This window comes from Dermacentor andersoni, chromosome 1 (genome assembly GCF_023375885.2).
Source record: "Dermacentor andersoni chromosome 1, qqDerAnde1_hic_scaffold, whole genome shotgun sequence".
NCBI classification, from domain to species: Eukaryota; Metazoa; Arthropoda; class Arachnida; order Ixodida; family Ixodidae; genus Dermacentor; species Dermacentor andersoni.
Window position 1 is genome coordinate 294,746,920 of NC_092814.1, and position 22,697 is coordinate 294,769,616.

Below are 22,697 nucleotides of genomic sequence, written 5' to 3' on the forward strand. Positions count from 1 at the left end.
TGTCAGTCAAAAGCAGGGGATGTGCTGCTAAATTATCGCTTTCGTTGTCTTTTACTCTGTGCTTTGAATTTAATGTGGTGTAAGCCTGGTCTGCTGCTGTTGCATTCTCTGAGAACACACTTATCCCATTGAGCACTCAATGTTCACGTCTATCACGGGCACAGTCACAGTGGGCCCTTGGTGTTTACTGTGCCGAGCTAACTGGTGTACCTGTCAGTGACGTATGGTACCGTGTGACTGCCACTTCTAATTTTCATTATGTAACCTGCTTGCTACTTCATGTCCGAAGCAATACTGCACTTGGTATCCATTTTAAACTGGCTGCAATGAAAGATGTAATTATTTGTAGTATTTTTCAGGAATTTAGACTCCATGCTGCAATTACTGGGTTTACAGCTGCTATCCACGAAAAAAAGAATCCAGACAAATTTTTTGTCAGCACTTCTTTAAGAGCCGTTTCATTCAGGAAAAAATTCCAGCTTAATTAATGTGCCTGTAAGCACTACTCACACATATTTTCCCTTGTGTTTGCCTAATTTCCCCAGTGATGACACATTCAGATCATTTCGCTCAGTGTGAGCTATAATGCATGACCCCTTTCCCATGCATTTTCACGTAGCTCATACTGAGTGCAGTAATGCACTATATGTACACTGTCTCTGCTGACAGAGGCTGCGACAGTGAAGTTTCAGATGTCATAGATTTCATTCCTGCCCATAGACAGCTTCATGCTGGTGAGATATAATAATAATGATGATGGGATTTAACTTCTCAAACCAACACTATGGGCTACAAGGGACACTTTTGTAGTATGCCTTCATGGTAATTTTGACTGCCCATGATCCTTTAGTGTGCATTTAAAGCACACAAGCATTTTTGTCTTCTGCATCTGTAATATGGCACTGGTGGCTAGGATGCAGTCCCATGTCCTTGTGCTCAGTTAAGGATGCTGTAGCCAATCAGATAAGGGGCTTCTCTGCAACACTGGCTGCCACGCAGTCATCCACGATGTGAATACAGTCGGCTCTTGTTATAACCTGCCTCATTAATATACTATAACCACTATAGCACTATAATCTGCCTCGTTAATCTGCCTCATAATCCGACAAAAAACGTCATTTTTATCCGAAGTCTGTAATATCCGAAATGCCTCACTTCCGAAACTTTCTTTGCGATGTCTAACAACTTTATTGCAAAGATTGAGTGACAAACGTCCAAAGTAAAAAACAAGCAAAATGTAGCAGTTTCGCCTGAAAGGCGAAGCATCGATTGCGATAGCAAATTAAGCAAGATAAGCGCAGCAGCAGCATCGAGCGAATTGACCTTCGTGCTCTCTCTCACTTCAACGTGAACTAAACGTCAAAAGCACAGCACATAGGAAGCAGCTGGCGCTGGACGCACATTTTCCGCATCGCAGATCGCTTTGAAGAAAAGGCTCGAGAGGGCGCACTTTGTCCACGTCGCAGAACGCTTTCAAGATACGGCACACGCACGGCCGCGCCGTTAACAGCAGCCACCGGAATAGAACCCCCGCCCCTCTTTCCCTCATCCCCCCTCCCCCCACTTTCCCGTGCCTCGTGCACGAAATACTGCGCGCTTTCGCCCTGTTTTCCTCCCTCTCTCACGCGCATGATATTATTGAGTCGCGATCGTCAGCTGACCCTCGCAAGTCAGTTGCCAGCCCCTGTCGACATGACAAAAGTCCATTTTATATGCCCGATTTTGACGAAAATTGCCGCTAATTTTGTCCGCTGTAGCCGATAGTCCGCTGTAGTAGCACGGTCCGTTAAAGGTGAACTTCGTTGCAGTAATAAAATAGGTAGAACAAACTAAGGCTAAAATACGGTCTGTTATATCTGAAAGTCTCTTGTACGCGGGTCCATTGTAACCAGCATAGACTGTACCAGAACACTCCTGTGTTGGCCACACTGTTGGGGAAGAGAATGCATGTAAATGTACAAATCGTCACTCGTAATCCAAAATACATTTATTTACAAGGCAAGTTCTAGCCATGGTTAAAAGACCTATAACAATATTAAAAGCATCTAAGCATCTAAAGCAACCGTCAGGCCTAGTGCAAATGGAGCTGCTGGCCCACTTCTGTGCAGTGGACCAGCAGTGGATGCAAAATTCATGCAGTCACAGCCTATTTGTAATGAAATTCCATATTATGTGTCAGAGCATCTGGCAGCACAAAGGAAACGTGGTGCTGCATGTGCTGTAGTACTGAAAAGTGGGATGTGGCATTTCAAATTTTCATATAGGCATCAGATTACCACGATGAGTGGTAAGCATGAAAGAGATATTAGCTTGAATAGAATGTCACATATACAGGGTTTCCCTGCTAACTTCAGCCAAAGTTTAAAAATATGCTGGCTAGTGCACTTCAGAATGGCACCACTAAAAGCATTTTACTGGCCATCTTAAAGAGCAGGGCACACTGCATTTTGTATTTTCTAATTGCATAATTAGGGAACAACAATTAACAAAGATTTGCAAGTATTACGTATAAATAAGATCTTTCTACTCCCACTGTCCCAAAGAAAGCCTTTTAGATATGAGAAAAAAAAATGTGTGGCTACTCGTTTGTGCACCATAATCACAGTGCTTAAGGCTGTTCCGAAAGGGAGAATTTTCTCTTGTTTTTGATTCACTTTCACATTTAAGCTGTTCACAAGTTTCGAGCAAAACACCCATTTTAACTTTGTTTGCTGAGTGCACCACCTCTGGGGAGCTTGATATGCTGCAAGTGTGATCGGTGCCTAAAGAATTGTCGATGGTATGGAAATGCAGGCATGCAAACACGGGCACAAGTACAATGAGAAGAACAACACAAATGCTGAATACCAACTGGAAGTTTGAACAGTGGCAAAAGAAAATAAAATGAAGAGAAGGAAGACAAAACCTATATGCGCATGTTCCAGGGAAGGCAGCACCAACCTGTCAATCAAGGGCACATGTGGGTGCTCGAGAAGATAACTCTTTAGGCACAGCGATTCCTCTTTATAAAAGATAATGAAGGTCTTAATTTTGCATGTCCTTCCGCTATTAATGATATGCCATGCCTCGACGTTTTGTGCACAACGTGATACAAAAAGATCGTAGGTAGGTACTCCATGTAGGCATGCCAGCTGCAGTAGTTGAAGTGAGTGTTGCCAACCTCGTGGTGCTTGCTAGGCTCCCACAAGGAATATCAGCTACTTGAATTGGCACAGCTGATGTACTTTATTCATCTGCCTCCCCCCCCCCCTTTTTTTTCGTTGAGGATAAATTCCAAGACGTGTGTCCTCCATTGTATTGTTGGTGCAGTTGGACACATGGCAAGTCTGGCCACTAAGAACTGAGTTACTGCCATTTCAGCATAGAACAGGTCATCCGCACTGCAATTTGTTTGACAAGAATGAAAAGAAAGTCGATGTGATCTAAGGATGCCAAGCTCAGCGCACCTCGTTCACGCCATATCAACCCTCTTTGCCACAAGTCTGGAAGCCTCATACTCGACCCACCATTGTTGGTTTAGTGGCTGTGGCACTCTGATGCTGAGCACGAGGTCATAGGTTTGGTTCCGAGCTGTGGCAGTTGCATATTGAGTGGGGCAAAATGCAGAAATGCTAGTGTACTTTAGGTACACATTAAAGAACTTCAAGGTAGTCAAAATTAATCCAGAGCCCTTGACTACAGCGTCTCTTATAGCCCCAGTGTTTGCTTTGGGATAATAAACCCTATAAATCAATAAAACACAATATTGCTGTTGACCTTTCCATTGGGAGAAAAGAGTGCCTCCTCTCTGGACTGTTGCTCATAAATACAGAGCTCATGTACTGACACCCTTGCAGTGTTCTTGAGTTGGGGCTCATGTAGTTCACAACAATCCAGAGGACATTAGGCGATGCCCAAGGAAGCCTCATTGGAAACATCTATACTCTCGAAGATACTTTGTCGGGACCTTCAAAGTCCTTAAAAATTCGTAGATTTTTTGTTTTTCTATAAAAGCTGCTACGAGCCCTGTAATCATATTTTATTTCAATTTCATTTCTCCAGATTACCATTCATTGAGGCATGATGCAGCACAGGCAGCTTTGCTACTTTGAGTATGTCTAAATATACTGAAAACTCATGTCTGTGAATTTAGGCATACTGGAGGAGGCACAGACTGGCACTTTGTGGGCCAAAATAGGCCTACTTATAGTACTGTTAATCTCTGCTGTAATGTTTAGCATATTAAATTGATTAAAAAATTTTCCACATTAACACTAAGGCTATGAAGAATCCTGTAGGGGAGGGCTCCATATTAATTTTCACAATGTGGGGTTCTTTAATATGTATTGAAACCTAAGTACAAGAGTGTTTTTTGCATTTTGTCCCTATTGAAATGCAGCCACCACGGCTCAAACAATGCATTAAGAGACTCCAGTCATACCTTGGTGTATCCACCAAGGTATGACTGAAGGTATCCAGAACACTGAAGGTATCCACGAAGGTATGAGGTTAGATGGGGATTTCATTATGCCAAGACTACAAGAACCTAAATTTGCAATTTTGCACATTCCCGGAAAATGTTTGGGACTGACATCTTACAGATTAATTTTCCAAATGAACTCGCACAAGAAATTGTGGCAGCAATAATTTCTACAAGTCCCACATCCTTTAAAGGAGCACTTTATGTTGTCCTTTTCAGAGCCTACCAGTGCTGGGAGCATTATTCCAGCTACACAGGTCTGGTACCAGTTCAAAGAGGGCTTCAGCAATGCCGTCCGAAGGACAGTGCGCATGAAGGATCTCTTGTAACTGTTTGATGTAAATTTTTCTACAATTGTGTGTTAATGTGTCTGTGATATTAAATTTGGCCCTATGTCCAGCTCTCTCTTACTGAAGGATGCGACCTGATCTTGGACTTTGATTTATTTCCCAGTGTAAGAATGTAATTTTTGTAAGCACCTAATGACATTTGGGTCTGTTTCCTTCTGTGCTTTTCTTAGCTTTCTTTGCCTTTTGGAGCAATGTCTGTTCCTCATATATGCTCTTTAAATGCTGTGTGACCCTGTGTGATTTTGTGGTTTGTTTATAGTGTGTGTTGGAACATTCTTTGTACAACTGAGTGGCAATGTTACTCTTCATTACATGCAGTCAGTTATTGTGGAGCAACAAATCATGGCAGGAAAGAAAAAATGTCTTGGATTGGCAATAGGGCACATATTAAGAAACATAAATGCATCCTTGTGTTCACTTCTTGTATAACCATACTAGTTTAACCGGAAACACAGCTGTTTATTGTTTATGCTATCCGCAGCTCTGGTATGAAGAGCACTTCAATTAATGGGCACATTTTAACAGGATGAAGATCACACGACAGTTTTTAAAAACATTGTGTCAAAGTACTTTCAACATCATATTCTTTTTGTCATCAGTTACTACAGTCGTTGCAGGTATTTCTAGTAATATATTTTTTGTCAGTCACGGGCTTAATGATGAGTGGGCAACAAAAAAAAGGCCAAAAACCCACACCAAAGTGGAGTTGAACCGGTCTTTTGTACCAAGGATATATATATATATATATATATATATATATATATATACACACACATACATACATACATACATACATACATACATACATACATACATACATACATACATACATACATACATAAGCCATGTAGTTTATAATTGGCATAGTTTTCTTCTCACCACTTTCCTCAAGAGTACTGGATAAAGCAAGAAAGAAACCACACTTGACACTCCATATGCTTTTCCCTCTCACCAGATTGAGAGCTTTATGTACACTTATGCATCCAAATAAAATATTGTGCACGGCAATTCTCTTGACAAGCTATTCAGCACCATATCCCAGATTCATTTATCAAATAACCTTCTTGATATTCATATTTAAGTTAAATTGTGACAGTGATTAACCTAAAAGTCTGCGTTGTGAGGAGCTTAAACTTGATAACACCTTTACGTTTCTATTTCAGTGCACTAGCTTTTTAGCTCTTCTTGCGAATTCACTTTTAGTGCTGATTTTGCCTAACAATTTCTGCAGAATCTTTGTGCCACCTTTCACACAAGCAACAGTGTCTGGATAACTTTGCAAACTCTCCCTACAGATGATGCGAGTGCCATGACAGTATCTGCAAGTGTCATTTGAAGCAAATGTCATTTAGGAGCCATGTGTATGTCCATGAAGCAAATGGTGTAGCATATCATTTTGAAAACAATATTGAAAATGGAACGCATATCAAATGAATGTTGTGTAACCCTTGAAAGTCTGCACGCAATGTTTTACTTTTGTAAGCATTTTGTTCAGCCTACATTGTCTGTGTTGTGCTATAAACTGGCCAGATTTTCCTGTAGAATTTTTCTCTGTACAGTATGGTAAATGTAACCTTGATCTGCTTCGGTAGCCCCAGTGGTTATGGCGTTGCGTTGCTGAAATTGAGGTTGTGGGTTCGGTTCCGGCCACGGAAACGGCATTCCAATGAGGGCAGAATGCAAAAGCGGTCCTGTACTATGCGTTGATTGCATGCTAAAGAACCACAGGTGGTCAAAATTAATCTGGAGCTCCCCACTACGGTGTGCTTCATAATCAGGTCATGGTTTTAGCGCATAAAACCCCCAGAATTTAATTAAGTTTCAAAATAAATATAACCTTCAGCACTATTTTTTTCAAATTCTGTGTAACCTTATCTTGTTTATCATTGCTGTCGCTAATTGTAGAATGATTTTCTTATCTGTAACAGCAGCTTGAATCACTGCAATCGCAGTATAATGTCAAGTGAACATAATACGCAGTTTGTAGACCAGATCATTAATTTTGTATGGGCCACCAATACAGACACAAGCTGGCCCAATGTTACAAGCAACAAGCCTGCCTGACCTTGCCCGATTGGCAAAGCCAGAACCCCAAGCCCTGCCATGAATTCTACTATGCAGCAAACAGAAATTTATTCTTGTCTCAAGTAAAGGTTGCGTGTTAGGTGTCACAAATTCTTGTTCAAGAACACTAAATTGTCCATTATCTCAGGTCTTTGAGATATCTTGTTTCTTTGTCTCTCCAAAGCTTTATTAAGTTCAGTGTAAAGCAATGTGATGTTTCATCAGACAGGTATATGTTTAGTCCATCTTCATTCTCATTCACTGTGCATTTGTCGTCGCTCCACTGAATAGATAAGATATATGGCCGGCTTCTTTATGGGAGTCTCTTCGTGGCCCATATCCTTCAGCAGCTCTGCATATGATGCAATGGACTGACTTATGTACTTTGTACATTTCTTTGCTTTCTTAAGGTGCAACTGTGCACAATTGCCGAAATTGAGGGCAGAGAATCTTGCTCTCCAATGTCAGCTTGACTTTCATTTTCAAAAAGTGCAGCACCCACTCTTGAATCTTGCTTCATTCTGTGCTTTGCACAGAAAGGCCCCAAGGTCTTCCTTACCCCCGTATGCAGAAATGCAACTTAAGTTGAAGCCCATGCTTGACTTGATTTGAGTGACGCCTATCGGGAACGCGCCGAAGGAAACGCAGTGAGCGTCTTTGGGCACGTTAACGCCAGGCGTAATCTAAATCAAGTCAAGCATGTGCTTCGACTTAAGTTGCATTTCTGCATACGGGGGTTAGTTGTCCTTTCAAGTTTCTGAATGTGCAAGGTGACCAGCTGCAATTTTGACCAATTTTCTTCTAGGGTGCTTGTTGTAGATAACGCTTGCAAGGTATCAGTTAGATCTTTCAGCCTTCTGATTTATGCTCTCTACAATAGCCGGGTTTTGTGTTTCCAGCAGTGCCTGTCAGAGTTCTTATACTGAATTGATCGCATTGTGAGGGTATTGAGTTACACCTTGTTGGAACTCCCTGCCAAACGCAATGGCTAAGTGGGCTGTCAGTTCAAAAAAATTAAATTATGGGGTTTTACGTGCCAAAACCACTTTCTGATTATGAGGCACGCCGTAGTGAGGGACTCCGGAAATTTTGACCACCCAGGGTTCTTTAACGTGCACCTAAATCAAAGTACACGGGTGTTTTCGCATTTCGCCCCCATCGAAATGCGGTCGCCGTGGCCGGGATTCGATCCCGCGACCTCATGCTTAGCAGCCCAACACCATAGCCACTAAGCAACCGCGGTGGGTGGCTGTCAATCTACTTTGCTTGAGGAACTGAACAAGAACCTTCACATTTTAAAGGTTTTCATATGCTAACAGGACCTTTTATTGCACGAAATGTTCTGAAATCTTCTTGTGGAGAATTGTGCTTAATGAGAAAGTAGGGCTTCAGGGCCCAATAACATTTGCACCCTGGTTAGTGGCAAATGTTGCTTTTGGCAGCTCTCCACTGTCCTTTCTGAGCTTTGCAAAGCAAAACACTGCTGCAGTTCTTTAGGGATATTCTCCCTGGGCTTTCGTTCATGTGGAAAATCACATGTAATAGCAACAATTGAGTGCATGCACCACTGGCTATCAGAATAATGAGCTGCAGCAGCCATAAGTGGTTTTGCAAAAAATCACAGCAGTCCTCGCTGCCAAATATCCAGTGTGAGCTTACTTTAGGCTTGCACTGCTAGTTCTATTTCTAGGGAGAGCGGTGTGATGAGGAAAGACATCTTTTGTCTGGATATTGCCATGTTGTGCTCCAACAGAAATTAATCCTTGAGCAACTTCCTCGAAGCCACAACTACTCCCAGTGTCACATAGACACATGTCCATACAACAGAACTTCGCCAATGGCAGAATAAAGCTATCTTTTGCACTGACTAGAACTGAGCTTCTGCTGGCCTCAGGAAGCTATACAGGGTGTCCAAACAAACACTCACTCAGCTTTAAAAAAATGCAGATCATTATGCGAATAAAGCAAAGTGCATGTTGTTTATAGTCTTGTTGAGGAACCGCCAGTAATTTTGTTGCCCCTTCCATACAATTATTATATCAAAAGTAATCATCTAACTTATTAATTGTTTTAATTGTCAATATGTTAAATAGGTGGTATAGAATGTAAGGCACGTCAGAAGAAGTGTGACCAGCAAGGTACGCATCTCGTATTTGCTTTTTTCCGGCAAATAGAGAAGCCCGCGAAATATGGTAAATATGTGACTGCGTACCCGTGCGCACGCGATAATAACGCCATCAACAGTCTCAAGTCAGAAAGCAATTTGTTCATCTTTTACTGATCCGAGCGGTGGCGATAACAGCACGCGTGTACTTTCCACGATGCGTGAGCAGATCCCGGTAATTATTATTGCGATAGCAATTGTGTGGACACTGCAGGCGCAGTTTTGTCGGCGCCGTTGCCGTGATGTTCCCTATAAAGTCTAAGGGCGATAACTGTCGTGGCGCGCCCTATGCTGTACGTACGAGGGAAAGCGTGCAAGGGTGAGCCGACGATCACGGTTCAATCTCACGTGTGCAAAGGAGGAAAGCGGGGAGGAAGCGCGCTGTCTTCCATCGTGCGCAAGGAACCGGGAGGAGGGGATGTAGGGAGAGCGTTGTACTTGGGCAGCCGCGTGGGGTATATCTTTAATGGGATGTGGTGGGCCGACGGCTCGTAGCGTTGCGTGTGCTGCGTCCTCGCCGCTCAGTTTACGTTAAATCGATAGCCAGCACGAAGGTCACTTCGCTTGCTGCTGCTGCTGCGCTTCCTCACGCCAGCGTTTTGGCAAGAGCCCGCGGTCATCGAGTGTGATGTGTGCATGTTTGCTTGTGTCCGCTGACACTATCCTGTTAATTTATTTAGTAAGCGAGTGTTTACAAGTTTGTCTTCGATGCTGCGACTTTCAGACGAAACTGCGACTTTTTTGCGTATCAAGATCACGGAAACGCGCTGCCCTGAACAGCGAGCCTGAGATGAATAGCTTGCTTTCCAAGAGAGAGTTGTGTGGCCCTGCTATTCGCTGTTGCTATGCTGTTCGAGGTTTAAATGAGAACTGTAATTTTAAATTGTACAGAAAGTTGTACCAAGTGTAAAACATTTTAAACATTTACAAAAACAACGTATTAACGATTACACTCCTGCGAGAAATTTACATCAGCAGCAAAGAATACATTTTGTTACTGCTACTCTGTCTGGTTGAGCTCTATGCCACCAGGTGGCTGCACCGTGCAGACCATTCACATTTGCGCTTCTGTTCATCCTATGAAACGACACGCAAGGGGACACGGCCAGGCCCTGTCCCCTTCGCGCTTGCGTTTTCCCTAATACCGGACTCGCGAAACGCTATTGCCTTAGTAATCTTCCGGGGTAAAGTGACGGCCGCAATCGCGCAAATCTTGGCGCCGATCGGATAGCGGCAGTCCGATGCGCTGCAGCCAGTCCGCTCGTCTACTGGCTTGCAGAAGGACACGATGTCGCAGCTTGACATATTGCCAGTCGCTACGTTTGCAGTCAACAACGCAACAAAGTCGAATCGTAGCGCTCGCGAAAAGACCGACACTTACGGCGGAGCTCTCGTCAAATACGGAGCACGTTCTAACACAAGCAAACGACACTTGCTGTGTGCCGGAAGTGCTTAATTGTACTGAAAAATTGTTCTTGTGCATTCCCTTTATGTTACTTTATTCTTACAAAAACAAATTAACTAATATTCCAACTATTACGAACATCATTTGTTTACCATAAAGTTGGAAAAATTATCGATCACGCGCCCAGGTCAGCCAATCGTATAGCTCGCCCCACTGACGTCACATGGGCGATTTGCGTCATATGGTTAGGGGCGGCTTAAAATTCCGCCGCGCAGTGTGCTGCGACTGGCAGCGATGTGCATTTTTAAAACCTTATAATAAATCACACGCTTTACACGGAGCACTTAGATGCGTCAATTAATGATCAGAAGGACCCACTGTAACGACTCAGTACGTTTGTAGAAAATCGTCAAAATCATTTTAGGGTCCCTTTAAGGGCGTCGTTTAGCGAAAAATCATTCCTAACCACAACCACGCAGGCCCTCCGCGTGGCGCAAAGGCGTTGCTGAAATAATTTAATTCCTCAAAGTAAGATGCGTAAGAAAAATATAAAGTACAACCTAGACATGATAGCGTCAGATTCTAATTTGAATATACCAGAAAACATCATTCTCTTACGCGGAAACTTAAACATAAACCCCTTTTCCAGCGTTTCTACCATTCCTAGAGCGGCACGTTGCGCTCGGTTCCTTGCAACGCCAGCATTCAAGCATAGGCGAAGAATACGAGGGGGGTGGGGGGTTGGGGGCTCCAGGGCCCGAGCTCCTCCTCCCCCCCCCCCGGCGATGCCGAAGCCTCCCCCTTCCCCCCCCACACACACCTAACGTGTCATTACCAGAGTTCTGTTACCCGCATCATTTGAGATTTCTTTTGACTTGCCTCGACCTTTTCACTTAAAATTTTAGTGTGGCTAATAACTTACTGCATCATTGTTGGCGCGTACGTGCACGGATTTTAATTTATACTTTCGCTTTATTTCCGCAAATCCTGACAATAAGAGTGAGTTAGAACTTTATTTAGGTCCTGAGGGGAAATCAATCCGGCGGCTCCACCCAGGTCGGGGCCTTCGGCGACGGCCCGGGCCCTCTGGACAGCCTCGAGCTGAGCGATGAGCTCGTGCTTCTGAGCGATGAGTCCCAGGAAGACTGGTCGGGAAAGTCCGTGCTCGCGTTGGCAGGGCACAGCCAGAGCATGTGTTCGAAGTTGTATTCGTGGCCGCAGTGTGGGCATTCAGTAGGAAGGTCAGGATTGATCCTGCTGTGTTGTTGGTGTGATGTATGTCCTAGCCTGCAACTGTCTGTAAGTGACGGCTTGTGCTTTTTTGAGCTTTGGGTGAGGAGGTGGAAAAATTCTTCGTGATAACCTATGATTTGAAGTGATTTCGGGGTATTATACGAGCGGGTCTTTGTTGTCTAGGTCCCTCCAGGCTGGGTTGATGCGAGAGGGCGGACCGCAGACGCGGAATGTGAGCTCTCGCGCCAGTTGGTGTGCCCGCTCATTCGGATTACAGTCAGGAGGTCCGGAAATGTTGCCCATGTGGGCCGGGAACCATGTGATGTGTGGGGACGTGAGGTTGTCTCCTCCCGTTTCTTGGGAGAAGATGGTGTTGATAACCGTAGCTGCTTTCCTAGAGACGAGGGCCGACGAGATGGGTTCTAATAGCTGTTCTTGAGCCCGAGTAAATAATTGACGCTCCTTTGCAGCTCCGAAGGGCCACCGCGATGGCCATTTCTTCTGCTTCGTGAGTGAAGTTGGTTACTACCGTGGCTGCGTTGACGAGTGAGCCATGGGCGTCCACCACAGAGACCGCGTAGGCGCCTCGATTCCAGTATCTGGCCGCGTCAACGAAGAGCACTTGCGTTTCGTCACGTTTGATGTTATCAAGGATTGCCTTCGCTCTCGCTGTTCTCCGCCCTTCGGAGACGCTCCCGGACTTTCGAAGCGAGCGGTCGCATCGCCCCTCGCTCCGACGACTACGGCTCGCCCGCCACTTCTTGCGCGCGTACGTCTCCGCATTCGACCGCGCTTACGAGCGCAGCCCTTTTCAGGGCTCGCACGACAGGCGGAGGCCCCATCTCATGGGCGACCCTCCGAAGAAACAGCAGAGGAAGAGGCCGACGAAGCAATCTCCTGACTGCACCGATGGCCCGGCGTCCAGACGAGCCCAGCAGCTCCACCCACGTGGCCGACAGTCACGCTCCGGCAGATCGCCTCCCGCCTTATGTTGGAAGCGGGGGCTGAAAGCTCGTACGCTACGCGCGCTCTCCGCGGACTCGACGAGCTCCGCGCCGTCATGCACGCCTCCTCCAGTGAGCGCGACACCACCCATGCACGCCCCATCTGCGCTGGATACACCCTTCCGCGCATTTCCCATTGATGCGCCGAAAACTTCTGCCAGCTACCACCACGCTGCGCCGTCCGTTTCAACGGACACCACCGCGGAGGCCCCCACTTCGGCAGCTTCCACCGACGACAGTGCCAGCTGCCCGTCGACAGGCGACACCGACGAGAGTGCCGGCACCTTCTACTTGCCAACCGCAAGTATGATTGGCTCCGACTTTACGTCCTCCCGCACGGACGCGACCGCCTCACCCGCGGCAAGTCCTATCCGCCCGGAGAGCCCCTTGCTTTCATCGACGGAAGCCTGCTCGTCGCCTCCGCTCAACACCGCACCAGACGAGAGTCCGTGCGCGACTGCGATGTTGCCTCCCGACTATCTCGAGGATGCCGCCGACGGCCCCGCTTCCAACCACAGCCGGCCGAGAACGCCTACCCCAGTTGCGGAGGGAACAGGGCAGCACTCAACCGCTCAGTCAGCAAGCACGACACAACCCTCACTAAGTCATGCCAGGCTCTTTCCCCTTTTATACTACTGCCTAGTTCCTTACAGTAGTTTAGCAGCACTCAGAACGCGTCCACAAATTGGAAAATTGCACTAGAAAGCACGTCATGACTTTGAAACATTAAACAAAATCAATATGTTAAAATCCTGCCTCAGGAAGAAAAACATCAGTAACAAACAACTTTGAGGCTGATTCCTACGTTAGGGGCCTCGACTTAAGCCATCGGCGTTACCGTTGAGACTCTCCTTTTTGTAACGCACCTCAAAGGAATATTGTTGCAAAGCGAGGCTCCAGCGCAGGAGGCGGCTATTTTTGGAAGAGATGGTCTGCAGCCATTGGAGAGGGCAGTGATCCGTCTCAATGATAAACCTCGAGCCGGCTAGGTAGCAAGACAATTTCTGAACGGCCCACACGAGACACGCACACTTTTTCTCGGTGGCGCTGTACGCCTGCTCACGACTGGTCAGCTTACGACTAGCATACAGGACGGGGTGTTCCACCTCTCCATTTTCCCGTTCGCACAGTACAACACCCATGCCTCGCTCACTAGCATCGCACTGAACAACGAACCCTTTTGTGTAGTCTGGCGATCGTAGCACAGGCTGGCTTGTTAGGGCGCTCTTTAGGGCGCTAAAAGCTATTTCCCTTGTCTCGTCCCAGACATCTGTTTGGGGCTCTTTTTCTTACAGCATCCGTCAGGGGAGCCGCGATATCAGAGTACCTGGGGATGTACCTCTGATAGCAGCCGGCGACACCTAAGAACGGCCGAATATCGGTCTTTGTGCGCGGTTGCGGGAAGTCTCGCACAGCGGCCACCTCTATTTCAGAGGGGCGGCGACGACCCCGTCCAATCACGTGACCGAGGTAGACAACCTCGGCCTGTGCTAACTGGCACTTGGGAGCCTTGACTGTCAAGCCCGCTTCGCGCAGGCGGGTTAGCACTGCCCGCAAGTGTGCCAATGCTCAGACCAGGATGCGGAGAATATCGCTACGTCGTCTAAATACGGTAAAGCGAATTCTTCCTGTCCCCGCAACACTTTGTCCATGAGGCTTGAAAAGCAGTATGGCGCGTTCTTCAAACCAAAACTCAAAACTTTAAGACGGTATGTTCCCATTGGTGAAATGAACGCCGCATACCTACTAGCCTCTTCTGTAAGTGGAACCTGCCAATAACCCCTGACAAGATCTAGGGTGGAAATAAACTGAGCGCTACTAACTCTCTCAAGGCGCTCCTCGATGTTAGGGATCGGATAAATTTGATCCTTAGTGATGGAATTAAGCCTGCGGTAGTCGACGCAAGGACGAGGTTCCTTGCCCGGTACCTCAACTAAAATCAAAGGGGAGGTATAATCACTCTCACCCGCCTCAATAACACCGAGCTGTAGCATTTTCTTTACCTCAGCCTCCATAATATCGCGCTGGCGGGGTGACACCCGGTACGCCTTGGATCGTACTGGCTCTGGGGAGGTAAGTTCTATTTCACGAGTAAGGACAGAAGTCCTACCAGGCCTCTCAGAGAACTGACCTTGAAACTCTTGTAAGAGCTGGTGTAGTTCGGTTTTCTGCTCAGGCGACAGCGGTGCTTTACTGATTAAGTCACTAATGACTTGATCGGTGTCTTCCCTGTTCGTCACTGAGCCTAGTCCCGGAAGCTCGACCGGAAGCTCTTCGGGAACGTTTACCATCATACACACCACTGCTTCCCGTTGTCTATAGGGTTTGAGCAGATTACAGTGGTAAACTTGCTGTGCTTTCCGTTTTCCTGGCAGACTCACCACGTAGTTAACGTCCGACAGTTTTTGAACAACCCGTGCTGGGCCCTCCCACTGCACGTCGAGTTTGTTTTTTAGCGATGTGCGCAATATCATTACCTCATCGCCCACCTCAAAACGACGGGCCCTGACTGTCCGATCATAATAAACCTTGGCCCTCTGCTGGGCCTTTGCCATTGCTTCACCTGACAACTCCTGTGCCCTTCTTAAGCGTTCGAGGAGCCTAAGCACGTACTCCACCACGACTGGGTCGTCGTCCCTGCCTTCCCACGAGTCCCGAAGCATGCGAAGCGAAGACCGCAGCGAGCGACCGTACACCAGCTCAGCTGGCGAAAACCCCGTAGCCGCATGCGGCGCGGTCTTTAATGCAAACATCACCCCAGGCAGACACAGCTCCCAGTCAGTTTGTTGCTCAAAACAAAATGCTCTCAACACGCGCTTCATGACGGAGTGGAGCTTCTCAACGGAATTCGACTGTGGGTGGTACACTGAGCTGTGTAACAGCTTTACCCCACACCTTTCGAGAAAGGCTGTCGTCAAAGCGCTAGTAAACACTGTGCCATGATCTGACTGGATTTCCGCAGGAAAACCAACTCGCGCAAATATGGACAGCAGTGCATTGACTATCTCAACTGAGCTGAGTTCTTTAAGCGGCACTGCTTCATGGAACTTTGTCGCTGTGCAGATCACAGTCAAAATGTGTCTGTACCCCGTGGTTGTTACCGGCAGAGGTCCCACTGTATCAATAACGAGCCGTCTAAAAGGCTCCGTAATGATAGGTACCAACTTCAACGGCGCCCTCGATTTGTCGCCTGGTTTGCCCACCCGCTGACAGGTGTTACATGTCCTCACAAAGTGTTCTGCGTCACGAAAACACCCTGGCAAATAGTACTCTTGCAAGAGACGGTCCTTACTCTTCTTAACTCCTAGCTGTCCGGACCACGAACCTCCATGCGACAAGCGCAACAGATCCTGACGGTAGCACTCAGGCATGATCAGCTGATCGAACTCCACTCCCCTGCGGTCTAGATACTTCCGGTACAGGACGCCACTTCTTTCCACAAAACGAGCATTTTTCTTGGCGATACCTTCCTTGACATTGCAGCGCATGTTTTCTAGGCTGCCATCCTTTTTTTGCTCGGCTATCAAAGCCGACCGGCTGACTTTTAGCAACCTATTAAGTCCATCTGACGTAGGCGCGATGAGCAAATCTGCAGATAGCTCTTCTAACTTTGCCGTGTCGGGCATTTCCTCTCCAGTATCTGGTGCCTTCAACGCTACAGGCTCAATTTTATTCAGTTCGGACGTGCTCTGAATATCAGCTTGCTGCGCCTCCGACCCTTTCTCATTGTTCGACAACGTCGGTCCCGCAACTACCACCTTTGCAGCGAGCTCCCGAACTCGATCTGGTTAAGGCCTGAACGCTAGCCTCACCGAACAAAAGCCCCTTCTCGCGCAGGAGGTGATCGGACCTGTTCGAAAATAGGTACGGGTACTGGGGGGGGCAGCATAGATGACACGGCGGCCTCCGTCTCAAGCGCTCCGAAAGGTCCTTCAATAAGCACTTTTGCTACGGGCAGACACACGCTATAAGCTTCCACGACTTGCTTGATCCATGCGCACTCGCCCGTGAACATATCGGGTTCTACGTAAGAGGGGTGAACTACATCCATCGTAGCTGCGGAATCGCGAAGCACTCGGCACTCTTTCCCGTTCACGAGGAGGTCTCGCATGTAAGGCTCGAGAAGCTTCATGTTCTCGTCAGTGCTGCATAATGACAAAAACACGACTTTTGTTTTTGTTTCTGGACACTGCGCCGAAAAGTGACCCGGCTTCTGGCACGTATAACACACGCGCGCTTGCCTCGTCTCGAACCGCTTTCTGAGTTTGGCTTCGGCTGCCGCCGTCTCCTTACGTTCGGTCGGACTGCTTTCACTCGCATCCGCACTACGTGTGTCCCCCCTTGCTCTCATGGGCGTGAACTTCGGCCTCTCAAACTTGGAGCCAAATTCACCCTTTTGACCGTCGTTAGCTCCGCGAGCCCGACGCGTCACAAACTCCTCGGCTAGCTCAGCGGCTTTAGCCACCGCACTAACGTCTGGCCTATCCAAGACCCAGTACCGCACGTTCTCAGGTAACCGACTATAAAACTGTTCCAGCCCGAAACACTGCAGAACTTTCTCGTGGTCACCAAACGCTTTCTCTCCTTTGAGCCACTCCTGCATGTTTGACATAAGCCTGTAGGCAAACTCTGTATATGACTCACTTCTGCCTTTCTCATTTTCCCGAAACTTCCGACGGAACGCCTCCGCTGACAGCCTGTACTTTTTTAGCAGACTCGATTTCACTTGGTCGAAATCCTCTGCCTCCTCTCTTTTCAAGCGAGCTACTACGTCGGCCGCCTCGCCGGGTAACAAAGCGAGCAAGCGCTGTGGCCACGTTTCGCGAGAGAACCCCTGCTTCTCGCACGTTCGCTCAAAGTTAACCAGGAACAAACCAATGTCCTCTCCACGCTTAAACGGTCGTTTGAACGATACTCGTTCAGTCATTTTGAACGATACTCGTTCTCCTGCACCGTGTGCCTGACTTCCATTACGAGCGCGTTCCATCTCTACCTCGAGACGCTTCATTTCCAAAGCGTGTTGACGGTCGCGCTCCTATTTCTCTTTTTGCTCTTTACGTTCGCGCTCGTCTTTCTCTTTTTGCTCTTTACGTTCGCGCTCCTGTCTTTTTGCCGTCTCCCTCTCCTCAATCGTCTCAAGGTATTCCGACAGCTCGTCATCCTCAGCTTCTAACTCAAGAATAGCCCTTAGCAGTTCTGGTTTTCTGAGTTTGTCTGAGACATCCAGACCCAACTCTCTTGCAAGCTCTAGCAATTTCGGTTTGCGCAACGACTTCCAATCCATGGCTGCTCTGAATGCTGCTTTCTCTACTGCCTACTATTGTCTTGCCGCAAACTAATCCGGCAGCAACGACAACCACAATTACCAGCTCTGTTTCTGACACTAACAAAAGCCTGGCAAAACTCAGAAGAAGAAAGTCCCGCACTCACCAAACCTCGCAGCCAATAATTCAGCGAAGTCGTTCCGCTGCAGGCAACTAGTCATCACACAGGGCTCGTTGCACTGCTCCCGGATGGTCGTTGTGCTGCTCAGCATACAGTCGACCGCATATCTTCGCTGCTGGCCTCTGTTGTCGCGATCTCACCGCTGGCAACCAGTTGTTGCAAATGGGTCGCAAGCCCCAAGGGTAGCGTTGGCCTGGCGGCCTGGGGCACAGCTGGAAGCATCCGAAGGTCCTGGCAAAGGATGAGTCGACTGCTAACAGAACAACTTGTTTATTCTAGCATCGCAAAAGAGCGGCCGGTCAGGTCGACCGAAGTGGAGAAACGGGAGACCACGTTACTCGACTGAATAAATCGAAGTTTCTCTCTTGGCGTCCGGGGGCAGCTGCTTTTATACTCTCGGAGTCGAGGGCAAGAAGGAACGGCTCGGATGAGGCGCACGTGACGGCGGCGCACGGACACGTTGTGACAAGAAGTGACGTATCCGCCGGGCCGGCGCCGGTCAGACCTCCTCGCTTCACCGTTGGGGAGCTCCTCTCCCCGGCTGCCGCGCTTTGACAAGCGTGGGCACCAACATGCACACACACACACACGCACACACGAAGACACGTGGCATTGAAACATGCCTGGACGCGCTTGGCAGGAGGCGTTGCAGCAGCGCTGAACTGGCCAAAATGTCCGCCGCTTTGAACGAAGCCCCGGCGTCCGTTGCATCCGCGCCGGCTATACCGCACGTCTGAGGCGAAACGTAACAGTAGAGAAACGCACTTAGGGATTTTGCATACCGTCGAAAGCGTGAGCTTATTCAAATATATATTTTTTTCTTTTAAATATTTGCGTTCGTTGGGTGTATAGTATTTTATTCTATTGTGTACGTTCTGTTAGAACGGTATGGTGTACATTCCCGTGGAATTCCTCATGCCGTCTGGAGTGCAACGCACGACAGATCATGTGCAGAGACATTACCTACACATCCGCACGCGTGGCACTGAAGGACGCTGAGGCTACCCGGACGGACAACGAGGTAACAAAACCCGGGGAGTGACATAATATGCTTCGTATTAACCCATTGAGGGTCACCGCCGTACCTGTACGTCAGCGGCCGAACGTTTGAAAAAACGCGCCTTTTGACGATAAAACGCCTTCCCAGCGTCGCTCTGGAGCTTTTGCAACTTCCGCCAAAACCACAGCCAAAACTGATTTTTCGCTTCGCTCCATGGTGGCTCCCACTCCGGTTGTTTGGGAGTACGCCCGCTTCGCCTGTCAATACTTCCGCATGGTCACGCCCGCGCTTGCGCACTTTATACTCAGCATTCTCGCGCTTGATTCGATTATGGGCGTTGGGAAAACTGATCGCTATCTCGTTTCTTATCACTCCAAGCGTTAGCGCTATTTGAGAGGTCTTCGTCCTTTTGAAGGGGACATAAAAGAGGCTGATGATGATGGTGATGATGCCCCCCTCCCCCCGCATGGCTCTCCTGCATGTAGGCGTGCGAGTACTTTGTTTACAGGTGGGCGCTCACAAACCGGCGATACGGTCGCGCGTGCATCACTTTTTTTGCGAGACGCGCGTGAAATAAAAGGGGGGGGGGGGTATTCTGTAAGTGTATTCTGCCGCCGCTGATTGGCTAGAGCTGTATCAGTGAGGAGACTGGCTTGGGGCCTGTCTCCTCGCTCGTTCCACAGCTCAGCCAATCGGCACTTCAGCAGCAGCGGAAATGGACATGTCCACTAGGTGGACATTTACAGACTACCCCTCCCCCACCTGAAAGAATCTCGTCTAGTCGCCTAACAATTTATTAAGCAAAGCTTTCCACTCACTCCTTTTTTCTAACGGGTGCACACTACTGAGTTTGCTTGCGGGCGCGTACATGGCGTGCCTCGCTTTTGCTATGACCGCGCGTTCGTGGGGCCGTATTATTTAATGATCACCTCTTTTTACATTTTTCTGACCTTTCGTCATTGGTTTGGACGTGGCCCGGACGCCGCCGCATCGCAGTCTTTGCTAGCTAGGGGATCGCGCCCTCCGCACGACGGATGAATAAAAGCGGAAAATGAAACGCACTGTTTCACAATACGGGATGTGTCAAACCAATCTGAACAAAAAGATAAGTTGTGTGAATTTTATCACATTAAAAAAAATATTTATGCTATTTTATCCGTGTATTCAGAAATTAAAGCATGTATAAAACTGCACATGTTTATAAAATTGTTGCTTTATTGTCACCAAATAAATTATTTGCGCGTTTTTTTTTCTCAAAATAAGTCATTCTGAAAAATTTAAATCAGTAACAAAGAAACCCTGGGTTGACGTATTTACCGAGAGAATGTCACCCTCAAATGTTAAGGAAGACGCTTTCCATTGGGCCCGAAGAGCGCGTCCGAGTCGTCAGACGAAGTTGAAAAGAAAGCGACGTTCGGCGCGGAGGAGGACAAAAGCCAGGGGGCAATTATGTTCCCCCTCATTTTGTTCTTTTCGAGGTGCAGCCGGTGTGACAGAGAAGAACGCGGCGGTCAGGCGACGCGACGTCGTCCTACCAAGCAGTGCATTCCGAGGGCAATGCCAGAAAGGCAGGTGACAGCACGAAAGGTATCGGGGATCTGTAGCGAGGGGAATGACATACGTGCCATTTGTATTCCCGGGTTGACAAGTTTGACAGGAGCTTTCAGACAGCGCCCACCTCGTGTATACGGTCTAAGGTACCGTTTTCGCGCTCGTAACATTTCGATATGTCGCTTTTGTAGCAGATAGGCTTCATTCTTTTTTTTATTCGCTTGCACCGCCCTCTCTAGGTTAATTGTTTGAAACCTGTAGTCGCGCACTTGTGCAGTAGTTCACTTTTTATGTGGTCGCGAGATTTTTTTTTTTTTTTTTGGGGGGGGGGGGGGGGGAAGACGCGTTATTTAGCGGAGCCTCCGTTAAACGCACGATTTAGAAAGGTTAGTACTGTCCCTTTGAGGCGTGTCATGCTCGGACACAAAGAAACAAAGCGTTGGTGCGTGTATCGCACGTGTATTCATCAGACAGCAGCGTTTTAGTGTCGTGCATAATAGAAAGTTAGAGCTAAGCTCGAATCTTCGTGTAGATTCAAACGCATAATTTACGCAGCACCTTTTTTTGTTTTTTCATTAGTGCGGGTCTTTTGTGGACAATAGAAAGAGTGTTAGTGCGTGAGTCGCACAAGAGTTGAAGATTAGCGGAGCTTATTCGGAATATGTGGATTGCTCGAGAAGGAAGCTTTGTCTTCACGGCCTATACTTGTCTCGCCAGACTTCTGCAGAGAATGCATTCCCTGGTGTGAAATTAACGAAAGCGGTGAAGCGCACCCTCTTCGATACCTCAGTCGAAAACTGACACCGCGAGAAGAGGCGCTTAGCACCTCGGAGAAAGAATGTTTTTGCATGGAATGGGCAATCCAAAAGCTAGGATGCGATATTCAAGGCGCTAAATACATGGTCCAGAGTCACCATGACCCTCTTGCATGGCTGAAGCAAATGTCGGAAAGAAACGGGAGACGAATGAGATGGTCGCATTTGGCCGTAATCAGAAATCATACGAGCTGGGCCGGAGCCACGAGCTCAGAGTTTTTTTTTTTTTAGAAACGTGTTTTGTATGTATCGCTAGTGATGTTATTAAGTTAGGCAACCTATTTCTCTGTTGTAGAGAGCTGACCACGACTAGAAAGGAGGAAGACAGAGAGAGGGGTAAAACATTGTAAAGCGATACGGTATCATAGCGTCCGGTAGGCGTGTTGGTCGGGCACGCCGACGAGTGTGTATGTGTGTGCCTGTGCATTCCCGGGGAGGTGGACACAACGAAGCGACGGCTGGGCCCTCGGACTGCCGTGTGACATCAGCTATCAGAACTAGAATGGTCCCCGAGGCCGCGACCAAACATCGACGCTCCGGGCAACCTGACATGTGGTCACCCTCAGGTCGGATCTCTTGGCGGCGGAGGTGTTTGTTACATATGAACACCACCAACGGTGTTCATTGAACGTTTACCACGTGTCAAACCACCGCACCTCCTATCCAGACGTCAATGCGGCGTGAACAACGACTAGGCGCGCTCACCGCCCCCCCCCCCCCCCCATTACCTATATATAAAAACCTGAGAAAAGGATGAAAAGGAGGGAACCACGACAACAAATTAATAGGCGCAGTAAGACTGAAAGGCGGGCTAGTTGGTTTAACTTCATTGTGGAAAGTTTTGCGCACACTAAACGAAGACAACAGGAAAAGGACACAAAGACCAGCGCAGTTTGCGCACCTGAACTAAGACAACAAGAAAAGGACACAAAGACCAGCGCAGTTTGCGCTGGTCTTTGTGTCCTTCTCTGTCTTCGTTCAGTGTGCGCAAAACTTTGCACAATGATAGGCGCAGTTAATTAGACGAGTCAAATCACCCCCACCCCTCCCCCACCTATCGACACTTATTCACCCGTCAAGACAGCGTGTTAACAGAACTGCTTGTTGGCCTAGTTGGTGCTTGCTAAAAGACACGTTTTTTAAAAGACAGTGTGTTAACCGGCTGTTGCAGGGTTCCACGAAGGCCTTCAGCCCGCCCTTCACCTGG

The 22,697-nt window shown here is 47.8% G+C and overlaps 1 protein-coding gene across 1 annotated transcript in view; it reads left to right on the top strand.

The window, feature by feature from the left end:
- cutlet (chromosome transmission fidelity protein 18 homolog) overlaps positions 1–5,817 on the top strand; it is a 117,650-nt gene extending 111,833 nt beyond the window's left edge. The window contains exon 22 of the mRNA XM_050196797.3: positions 4,679–5,817. Within this exon, the coding sequence (XP_050052754.1) occupies positions 4,679–4,788 (110 nt within the window). The 3' untranslated portion in view covers positions 4,789–5,817. The remainder of the gene's footprint in view (positions 1–4,678) is intronic.
- The last annotated feature ends 16,880 nt before the right edge of the window (positions 5,818–22,697 follow it).